Consider the following 11114-nt stretch of genomic DNA (forward strand, 5'->3'; position numbering starts at 1 on the left):
TGCCCCCCCCCGATCCTCTTCGCCTCTGCCTTAAGGGTAGGCGAAGCACTACGATCCGCTTCTGCCTCTCCGACCAAAAGCGAAGCGGAGCACAGCCCTAATTTATAGCAAAGCCTGGAGTTAGACTGCCCCCTGCTGGGCATGGGGAAAACAGCCTGGAGCAATCTACTTTTCACTCTCATAGGGTGCGTCCAATCAGGCGCAGGCACGCTGCTCTGTCATTCCTGGGATTTTAACCGGAGGTGGGCTGGATGACAACGATGTCTTCCACGGTTCCCCTTCCTGTGTTTTCCTCCACTACTTCTGTCTTTTTCCTAACCGTGGAATGCCTTCTGATGGTTGGTGCTCAGAACCCCCTGTCTCGGAGCCCTCCTGCCTCCAGGACCATGGATGCATCCATGGCATTGAAATGTTCTTTTGTGCAAGCGGAGCGCCTCTGCCTCACCCCACCCTCAGGTGCGAAGGGGGCCCTAGCAGCACCTGCCTAACCTTACGCTTTCTCCTATGCAAAACGTTCAAAGCCTTCGACGCTGTGCTCCTTTCCAGTGCCTGTTGGCCGGCCTGTGATGTGGAGAGAGTCTCCCCAGGGGAAGCGTGGCATTTGGTTATTTTGCCAGGTGCCCGTGGGCAAAGTGGGTGCCATTGAATGGAAGAAGGACGGGAGAGTGGCCTTTGCCGGAAAAGAGCAGCGGCTCTCCGCAAGCCTCAGTGTTTTGAGCCTCCCAGACACAGAGGCCTCCAACTGTGGCTCCTTCACCTGTAATGCCAGTAATGCCATCGGCTGGAAAGAGTCCCCTGTGCTGAGATTGACAACTGCTGGTAAGTAAAAACACAGATCCTCCAGCAGCCTCACCTGGCGTGCTTCCTGGTCACCAAGAAGAATCCCCCTCCGCGCATTGGGCCAGTGGGTCCCTGGCTTGACACTTCGTACCTTGTGCACACGATGGCCCTCCCGACCCACAGGTAGCCTGGCATGCCAGATCCCACCCCCACCCCACCCCACCCCACCCTGGTCCTGCTTTATGGAAGCAGATTCTGTTTCAAGAGATGGACATGATATGACTCCGGATTCATCTAATGGATCCATTTGCAGAGAAACAGTCGTGCTTCTTCGCTGTGGTTGATTGCTCCCTTTCCAATTTGGCTTTATCCTCTAGATCTTTCGACGGTGCTGGGGACGTCGTTTCAAATTTCTGCCTCTGTGCTGGTGTTTGCTGCTTTCTGCGGAGGGGGGATACTGATGCCTTTATGTCAACCACAAAAGCTTAGGATCCGTGAGTGGGTACTTCTTGAGCTCTGGTGGGTCCGATCCAGCAAGACCCTTCTTTTTATGACTTCCATGGGTTCCTCTCTTGACATGGGACCAGGCAATTCTCATCCTCTGCGCACCCCCACCCCCACATGGGAGTGCTCTCTTTCTAGGACCACCAGTTCCCCACACCAAGATTACACACCAACTGGAGTGCAATCCATCCTGGGATATTCACTGCCCCTAGCCTAAACCATTCATGAACAGCCAAGGGTGAAGCCTCCGACAACCAAAAGTTGTGCTTCTCTCTGCTTTGAACTGGGCACCATCTGTTGTTACCCCCTGCCTGCCTGGGGGGTGTAAATCAGCCTTCCCCAACCAGATTCGTTTAGTATTTACATGTTTATCTGAAGTATTTTTATGCCACTCCTCAGCCAAAAATGGTTTCAGAGCAGCTTACATACAATCAATTAAACAAGTCAGTCCCTGTCTACAATCTAAAAAGACACTTAGCTGCCTCAGCTCAGCTATTGACCATGCTGGCTGGGAATCATGGAAGTTGTAGTCAAACATTCCTGGAGGAGAAGGCTATCTCGTGGAGAAGGCTATCAATGGCTACTAGCCCTGATGGTTATGTGTTACCTCCAGTATCTGAGGCAGTAAGCCTGTGTGCACCAGTTGCTGGGGAACATGGGTGGGAGGGTGCTGTTGCACTATGTTCTGCTTTGTTGGTCCTTGGTTGGCCTGACATCTGGTTGGTCACTGTGTTAAAAGAGTGCTGGACTAGATGGACCCTCGGTCTGATCCAGCATGGCTCTTCTTATGTTCTTATGAGGGCACCAGGTTGGGGAAGGCTGAAGGCATGCACACCTCTGGGGCTGTCGGAGTGGATTTGTATAGTTCCCTGGCCAATGGGGAAAGCAGGACATGGCTCCATTGGATCAAAAGGGGGCTCTCCGCTCTGCCCAGCCCAGGCTCAACAAAGGGCCAAAAGCCAGATGTTCAAAGGCCTATGAGCAGAATTAGTCATTCTCCCCTAAAAAAAATTGCCAACTAAGGGAGCAAGAGGAGCAAGACCTTCCTAACTCCTCCTGGGTGGCCCTTCTGGTCCTCAAGAGAAGGGGCCCAAATAAAGGTCCTTGCCAGTGTGCAGCAGGTGTGCTTTCCTGGACCTTGGGAAAACTGACAACACTTTGGCTTTTCCCCCCACTAGGAGGGAAGGCTTGGAAATGGCTCAGCATCTATGCCAACGGCCTGGCGTGTTTGGCTTCTGTCCTGACTCTGGTGGCCCTCTTCCTCTGGAGTTACGATCAAGGTGAGAGAGAGAAGGTGCTAAGGGTGGGTGGCAAGCAGAGCCCGAGGGAGGGCCTGAGCCAGCGGAAGGGGATGAGGCAACGTGGGAGTGTTTGCATCAGCCTTGCTCAATCGGTCATGAAGCGTGTAGGCTGCAGAGGAGGACAAACATATTTCAGATTAAGTTGTTGTGTCCCACTTCGGTACCCAGACAGGTCAGAAAAAGCATACTTTTCAGTTCTTTATGAATTACAAAATTACTGAAAAAAATACTGAAAAAAATACTGAAAAAAATACTGAAAAAAATACTGAAAAAAATACTGAAAAAATTACAAAAAGCTGCCAATTAATCAAGCAGCATTATGTGTAAAATAAATTGCAATCGTGAAAGCCTCAAATGGCAAGCAGCCCATTAAGAGTTTCCCTATTCTCTCTGTGCCAAATGAGACATGATGCTAAACAACCCTTAGACTTCACATTCCTGCATGCCGTGAACGCCACGAAAATCAGACCCTCTTGTGCCTGCTGATGTGGCTTCTAATGATATTTAGGGTCACAATTACTAGTTTGGTGAGCCCAGGATGTCTCTTTGAAGATGGCAACTTCTGGCACATGGGTGTATCATCTAAAAACAAAGAGACATGAACATCTTGTTTCAGCAAAATGGGTTGTCTCTATATTAAGGGGCAATTGCTTTGTGCTTCCTGCTTCTTTTGCATGATTGTAACAGGCTGCATTACACGGGCAGAGGGGCAACCACATGGTTTGAATTGCTGACCGCATCGTCTGTAATTGAAAATTTCCCCTCCTCTTGGTGCTCATATACTTGAAAGGGACAGTGGCCGGATCTACACTATTGCTTTAAAGCGCTTTATAACAGTTTTATAGTGCTTTAAAGCAGTTAAAGCACTTTATAACTGTTATAAAGCACTTTAAAGCAGTAGTGTAGATCCGGCCAGGGCCCTCTATTGGGTGGTTTGTAGCACAACTTCAGCTGCTCACGTTAGGAAAACCTGCAATATTTCAGAAGAATTGGAATATCTGGGGTGGGCGGGCGTTAGAACAGAATTGCCTGGGGGAAGGCACGGGAGACGTCCTGGAAGTTGATGACATCATGTAATGGAGCCGCACACTTCCGTGAGTGGCCAATCACGAGCATGCAATAAATAGAAACCGTCATGGTTTTACCCATTTTTGTAAATGCAATCAATAGCTATGTGGATTCAGTAGCTAAGACGGCCCCCTCCCTTCAACCTCGTCTTCACCATTGGCCTCCTCCTCCTCCTCCTCCTCCTCCCAGGATTCTATGCCAGCCTCATTTTTCCTATCATACTCCTCATCCATGTGATACTGATCACAGCGTTGATAGTGGCGACAGTGGCATTCAAGCTGAACGTGCTCCATGAGGTCACAGACAAGGCAGGTCAGTCGGTTGCTAAGTTGCCATGATTCACAGCATTTATACACACTAGAGACCTCCAGCCCAGTGGCCTGCCCTCCACTTCGTCCTCACCACAAACAACACACTGAGATCCAGGAACTGCACATGGAGAATCTCCTCGTGTACAGTCCTAGAGTTGAAAAGAAAAGGACATTTTGTCTGTCCCCCACCCACCCCCTGTCCCGCACTGGGAGGCAGCATTACATGCATGGCTGCCGACAGTGTGTAGAAAATTACTCCAGCCCATTAGATGCCCATGGAGCGGTAAGTCCCGACGGTTCATGCAAGCCAGCCAAAGCGCACAGAGTGAGCCATTCAAAGCCCCCTGCTAAGGTTTTCTCCAGAGGTGCTCAGAGCATCAGGGAGAACTGTGGAGTATCCCAGGCTCTGAAGATGGGGGCACCAGCCCTAGCAGCAGCAGCAGAAGATGCCTTCTGCCAGGCCACAGCACAAGTCCAGCTAGCCCATCAAAGATGGCACTGACAGGCATCAGCTGTCTGGGGGAGGAGGGGTCTTTCCCCCTCACCTGCTACCTGCCCTTCTTTTTCCCTGGAGATGTTGCCAGGCCAGGGGCTGCACCTGGGCAGGTCCTCAACCTCTGAGCCGCGAGGGCTTGCCCCAGCAAAGAACAAGCAGAGACAAGCACAGAGGCCAATTGGGCCGGGAGTTGAATCCCACTTCAACCCTGACGACAAGGCAGCGCCCTTCACCACACCCGAGGGTGGCAGGCCGGCTGAGGTGGGGCAGGCCAGGCCAGGCTGCAGGGCACTCGACACTCTCTCTCCTCCTTGCTGCTGCCTGCTCACTGCCCCCCTTCAAACAATTGCTGCAATGGAGCAGCAGTGGCCTCGTATCATGCTCACGCGCAATGCCTGCTGGCATGCATGTCTCCCGACCCAAGCATGTGGTCAGGGGTCAGGTGCAATGCAGCAGGGTTTGCCGCTGGGCCACCGGCTCAAAAGGCTGGGAATGGCAGCTGTCCCCCACCCCCTCCAACATCCACCACTTAGTGGCCACTTCACTCTGCCAAATGGTTGGGCCCAGTAAGATCCTACCAGCATCTGTTAGGAGGGTCTAGTGAATGGATGAGGAACTCATCCAGCACATAAATGTGCTGCTGCATTTGCAACCTTCCTCCTTCTCTCTCTCCCTCCACCATCCCAGCCCAGCGCATGTTGGACTTCACCATGCCTGGAGGAGTCGTCTTAGACACCGTGATCTCCAGTCTCCTAATGAAGCACATTTGTCATCTGCAAGGTGAGACTTGCGTTTCCTGTTTCAGAGACACCACGGACAGCTGCAGTTTGGGGGTAGATCAGGGCAGGCTGCGGCAGCTGCTGCATAATGCGCCACTGGAATGCCGGCATGTCTCACTTCCGGGGGGGGATCTACACTACTGCTTTAAAGCACTTTAAAGCGCTTTATAACAGTTTTGACAACTGTTGGGGCCCAGGACACACTGCATATACAGTTTTCAAAACGTTTTCAAAGTGCTTTAAAGCGCTTTAAAAGTAGTAGTGTAGATCCCCCCATGGTCAAAAGTTATGAGTGGCAGGGAGGACACGGGAACACAGAAACATGCCTGGTGCTGCCAGCCGTTAGCCCATTTACTGCCATGCTGTTTTACTCCAAGAATGGGGAAGCTCTGTCTTCCCTTCTTCCCCCCCACAACCAGTGTTGGTGGACTCCAACTCCCATCAGTCCAATCCACCATGGCCAATAATTGGGGATGATAGGAGTTGCAATCCAACAGCACCTGGAGGGCCACAGGCTGCTCACTGACTGGTAGCTCACCCAAGTTTCAGACCGAGAACACTTTTCGGGCCCTACTTGGGGATTGAACCAAGGCCTTTCTGTATGTAAAGCAAGGGCTATACCACAGAGCTCCTTCCTCCACGTAAACAGTGGCTGCCTCCTCCCAGGACTCTCTGTTGCCCTCTGCCTGCCTCATCCTCCTGACAAATCTACATTATGGGACTCCCAATTCTGTACGAACAACCAACTTGTGCCATCTATAATCACAAGGAAATATTTCACCTTTTAAAACGGATTTCTGTCTTAGCTACTCCTCTCCTCTTGATGCAACACACCTCAGTCTTTAAATCACACACTGATTTGAATTGAAGGTGTAATTTTTAAAATAAAAATACAAATTAAGAAATATATATATATACTGCCCTTCAACAACAAAAACAAAGGTCCCAGGGAAGTTTACAAAACAAAAGTAACAATAATGAGTGTGTTCAAATTTGTATCTGCCTCAAGTTGACAGGATGAGTCAACGATTCAGTAGATGTCAATATCTTTGTTTGTGAAAGGATGTGGAGAAAGTCTATATCGGAGACGTGGAACTTTTACCCTAAACTTTAGACAAAAGATAAATGCACTTCATAAAAAGAGAGGCTGTGTTGTAAACATGAACCTTTTTACTAGCTTTGATGTTTCAGGTTTGTAAAACAATTTAAAACATTTTCAATGTTGTGAGCCTTCCTTTCTTCCTTTCTTTCTTTCTTTCAGAGACGAGATGTGCTGAACCTGTTGACCTAACCCTCGTGGTAGCTGGGGCAGCTGGGATGTGCTTTCTTCCATTTACAACTATTGTTGTGATCTGTAAGTAGACTTCTTACCTGTTCAGTGGGTCACAGGTGGGTTGTGCCCTAATGGGCTGCCACTGCACTTTCAAGAAGTATGCAGACAAGCTGGAGGGGGGTCAGAGGAGGGCAACGAGGATGATTAGAGGTCTGAAATCAAAGCCCTATGAGGAGAGATGGAAAGAACTGGGCATTTTTAGCCTGTGAGGAGACATGATAGCACTCTACAAATACTTGAAAGGTTGTCACACAGAGGAGGGCCAGGATCTCTTCTCGATCCTCCCAGAGTGCAGGACACGGAATAACGGGCTCAAGTTAAAGGAAGCCAGATTCCAGCTGGACATCAGGAAAAATTTCCTGTTAGAGCAGTACCACAATGGAACCAATGACCTAGGGAGGTCGTGGGCTCTCCCACACTGGAGGCCTTCAAGAGGCAGCTGGACAAGCATCTGTCAGGGATGCTTTAGGGTGGATTCCTACATTGAGTGCGGTGGGTGGGCTTGATGGCCTTATAGGCCCCTTCCAACTCTACTGTTCTATGATTCATGTTGCTGGCTTGAGAGCAGAAGAAGCAATGTCTCTTGAAGAGACAAGAAGACCGCCCCTGAGTGACGGGAAGGCCCTTCACCCAGCGCCCTGCTTTACCAACCTAGCAGGGCAGATGCTGTTTTGCCCAGGCCTTCACTGAGTAATCCCCTCCAGCCCCGGAACAACTCCCTTTAGACTAGACAAGTTGTATCCTCTGCCTCATAGATATGTTTTCAAGAATGAAGGAGTGATGGCAATAATAGCTAGTCACCCACCAGGCAGCTGTAATTCAACACACACTGACTGAAATCCAAGTGGGCTGAACCGGCAAGCAGGTGGGGGAGCAACCAGCAACACAACGTTCACCACAGGCAACAGAAACACAGTAAACTTTGTGGGATTTCCGTTTACTCACTCACATTTTTTAAATGCTACAGAGTGAACCGAAACCATCAGCCCCAATGCAGCACAGTTCCCAATGCAGTAACCGAAGCACCTACAAAACTCGTAGGCAGCCCTGTTCGTCCATTAGAAAAAGCCCAATGGTCAGCAAAGGGTATAGCTGGATTACAGCTGGATGAGGGGCCATAGCTCAATGTGATAAGCGCATGCTTTGCATGCAGAAGGTCCCAGGTTCGATCCCTAGCTTCTCCAGATACGGCAAAGAAAAGAACCCCACCTGAAACCCTGGAGAGCCGCTGCTGCCAGTCAGTGTTGACAATACAGGGCTAGATGGACCAATGGTTTGATTCAGTATTAGGCAGCTTCCTAGGTTCCTAAAATGTCACGAAGTCGCGACTTTATGCCTCGAGTGAGCAGACCCCCACAGTGGGGTGCTAGTCCTCAGGATCTGAATGCCCCGATGAAAGCCCGCTTTGCTGCTTTGCAGATTGCATTGATGTGAAGAAGCGGACAGCAGAAGATCGAGTTTCCAGGAATGAAAACTGGAGGCAGGTAGGAGCCAACCACGTGAATGGGCTGTCTAGAAGCTCAGTGATGGAAAATCAGTGAGCTCAGACTCGGTTGTGAGGTATATTGGCAGGGAGCTCCCCCACAGGTGGGTTTGCCATTCCTTTAATTGTGGTATTCGTCACAGCCAGCCCATCACCACATGGCCCTTTTCATTGAGCTGCAGGCCTTTCCAGCCAGGAAATTTGGTGAACCCGGAGTCCTTTTCTGCAAAAGGCTTCTGTGCTGCCCTGGCAATTCTTTATGTGTCCACCTTGAATTTTCTCCTCCTGCAAGATCTCGTTGGGTCTTTCCAGGTTTCCTGTGCAGACTTCTAAAAGGCTGGCTGCTGGCTACTTATTTAGAACCCTGCATGAGTGCAAATAAAGTTACTACAAGATTGGCCTCTTGTCTGCTGTTTTAAATACACTGTCTCTCTCCTCCATGAGACCACAATTACCAACGTGGGCTGGAAGAGGAGGAAATGCATCCCATTTATGCAGAACAAGAGGAGATACTCACCAGGAATTAGACGGATTTGGGAGATGAATAGCAAGGTCTCTGTGTTTTATTTAGTATTACGTTTATAACCCACCTCTTTTTTTTTTCTCTCTTGGAAGGAGCTCCAGATGGCCCCAGAGACCTCGTGGCTTTCAAGGCTGAATAGAGACTAGAACTCAGATCTCCTGAGCCAGTCCAACCCTAATCACCATACCACACCGGCTCTGTGTTCCCATTTCTAACCATCATCCGAATGTATTATTTTTAAAGTGGAAATGATGACTGAGTGCTGCACAAAGGTAAAATTCACAGTCAATCAATAAAAGATCTTCAATGCGACCACACTTGGGAGTACCTTGTTCAGTTCTGGTCCTTGCACCTCAAAAAGGATATTGTAGAGCTAGAAAAGGGGCAGACAGCCAAAAATAATCAAGGCCCTGGAGCAGCCTTCCTCAACCTGGGGCGCTCCAGATGTGTTGGACTACACCTCCCAGAATGCCCCAGCAGCTGGCTGGGGCATTCTGGGAGGTGCAGTCCAACACATCTGGAGCGCTCCAGGTGGAGGAAGGCTGCGCTGGAGGGACTCCCCTAAGAAGAAAAAATACAACATTTGGGGCTGTTCAGCTTAGAAAAAAGACAAGAGGAAAATATGATAAGAGGTTTATAAAGTTATGCATGTATGAAGAAAGTGGATGGGGGGGGGGTAACCTTTCTAATACTATAAACCCAGGTCATTTCATTTTATGCCCTGGGATGTCTTGCAAAGAGGGATTAGACCAGAGCTTTCTAAACTGTGTGTCGCGACATGTTAGTGTGTCAGCTGCAGTGTGAAGGTGTGTCATGCAAACGTAACGAGAAACCTCTGAGTCTATGTGAAATAAGCAATACCAACTTGCATGCATTTTTACGCAGCAAAGGTGCCGAGCAGTATGGTGCACTAATATATTCCCCTTCCGTCGTATCCGTGTATGCACACCCCAGTCGAGGGATCATACAGGTACTGCGCATGTGCAGTGTGCATAATCGGGTCGAAACAGCTGATTCCGCGTCACTTCTGGTGATGCGGCTGCAACTGAAGTGACACATTCGAGAAATTCCATGGGTCCAGTTTTTTGATAGAACACCGTCTCAACCGCCGCTCGATCGCAGCTCGACAAAATTGGTTCAATGTGAAAAGTCTTGGAAATGTATGTTATTTTCTTGCAAATCATATATTTTTAAAAATATAAATGAAAGTTTCCATGAGATATGTTGTGTCCCCATACATTTCGTTATTACAATTTATGTATGTGTCCGTATCTCTTATAAGGGGTTAGTTTAACCTCTGGTTTGCTAGTAAAACTGAATTACTGTGTCGCGAAATGATGCATGCGAAATGATGCATGATGCATGCTCACAGAGGGGAGACATGATAGCACTCTTCAAATACTTAAAAGGTTGTCACACAGAGGAGGGCCAGGATCTCTTCTCGATCCTCCCAGAGTGCAGGACACGGAATAACGCACTTAAGTTAAAGGAAGCCAGATTCTGGCTGGACATCAGGAAAAACTTCCTGTTAGGGCAGTACGACAATGGAGCCAATGACCTAGGGAGGTCGTGGGCTCTCCCACACTGGAGGCCTTCAAGAGGCAGCTGGACAGGCATCTGTCAGGGATGCTTTAAGGTGGATTCCTGCACTGAGTGGGGTGGGTGGGCTTGATGGCCTTATAGGCCCCTTCCAACTCTACTGTTCTGATTCATGTTACTGGCTTGAGAGCAGAAGAAGCAATGTCTCTATGCCCCCCCAAGGAAGCAGGAAGAGATCCAAGGGGCCCAACAACAGCTTGCGGAGACATCTGTGCTGCCCTTCCTTGAAAACGATCAGGGCAGCCTGCATTGAAACGGCAACGAAACCGGTGGTAAAGATAAAAGAAAAACAGGGGGGCAGCATCAACCGTCCGCCTTGCTGCTCCTGGCCACGGCGACACTTTTGCCAACGCGCTGGCTTCGTACCTATTAGGGCACCTTTGCAATGGCAGAGAGAGGGAGGGAAGAGGGAGGCGCCGTGCTCCAGCCCTGGCACGCGCCGGGGGCTCCACCAGAGGGCAGCCAGCCAGCGCCTTCCAGTCTATTGCCAGGATTCGACCATTTTTGTCTGTCTCTTCTGCCAAGACTCTCGTTCACGCACTGGTTATCTCTCGGTTGGACTACTGCAACCTCCTTCTCTCTGGCCTTCCTTCGTCTCACATCAGTCCGCTGGTCTCTGTCCACCACTCTGCCGCTAAGATCATCTTCTTGGCCCGCCGCTCTGACCATGTCACTCCGCTTCTGAAATCTCTTCATTGGCTTCCAATTCACTCCAGAATCCAATATAAACTTCTCCTGTTGACCTTCAAAGCTTTTCACGGTCTAGCTCCTGCCTATCTCTCATCTCACACTATTGCCCCGCTCGTGCTCTCCGCTCCTCTGATGCCATGCTTCTCGCCTGCCCAAGGACCTCCACTTCCCTTACTCGGCTTTGTCCTTTTTCTTCTGCTGCCCTTACGCCTGGAACGCTCTTCCAGAACACTTGAGAACTACAAAC

The 11114-nt window shown here is 49.7% G+C and overlaps 1 protein-coding gene across 1 annotated transcript; it reads left to right on the forward strand.

Annotated features, from left to right (window-relative positions):
• Positions 1-545: 545 nt before the first annotated feature.
• LOC134409355 (uncharacterized) lies at positions 546-8113 on the forward strand. The gene is made up of 7 exons (XM_063142068.1): positions 546-819; positions 1158-1274; positions 2463-2564; positions 3843-3965; positions 5148-5240; positions 6501-6593; positions 7992-8113. Exons 1-7 carry the CDS (start codon positions 567-569, stop codon positions 8111-8113), a joined length of 903 nt encoding a protein of 300 aa, XP_062998138.1. The 5' UTR covers positions 546-566.
• The last annotated feature ends 3001 nt before the right edge of the window (positions 8114-11114 follow it).

Source organism: Elgaria multicarinata, chromosome 15 (genome assembly GCF_023053635.1).
Source record: "Elgaria multicarinata webbii isolate HBS135686 ecotype San Diego chromosome 15, rElgMul1.1.pri, whole genome shotgun sequence".
Classification (NCBI taxonomy): Eukaryota; Metazoa; Chordata; class Lepidosauria; order Squamata; family Anguidae; genus Elgaria; species Elgaria multicarinata.

Bases quoted from the DNA above. Each gene is read 5' to 3' on its own strand.
- LOC134409355 (XM_063142068.1), top strand. From the start codon at position 567: ATGTGGAGAGAGTCTCCCCAGGGGAAGCGTGGCATTTGGTTATTTTGC. The intron at 5,241-6,500 runs GTGAGACTTGCG...TCTTTCTTTCAG, and splicing joins GCACATTTGTCATCTGCAAG to AGACGAGATGTGCTGAACCT. The intron at 6,594-7,991 runs GTAAGTAGACTT...GCTGCTTTGCAG, and splicing joins TACAACTATTGTTGTGATCT to ATTGCATTGATGTGAAGAAG.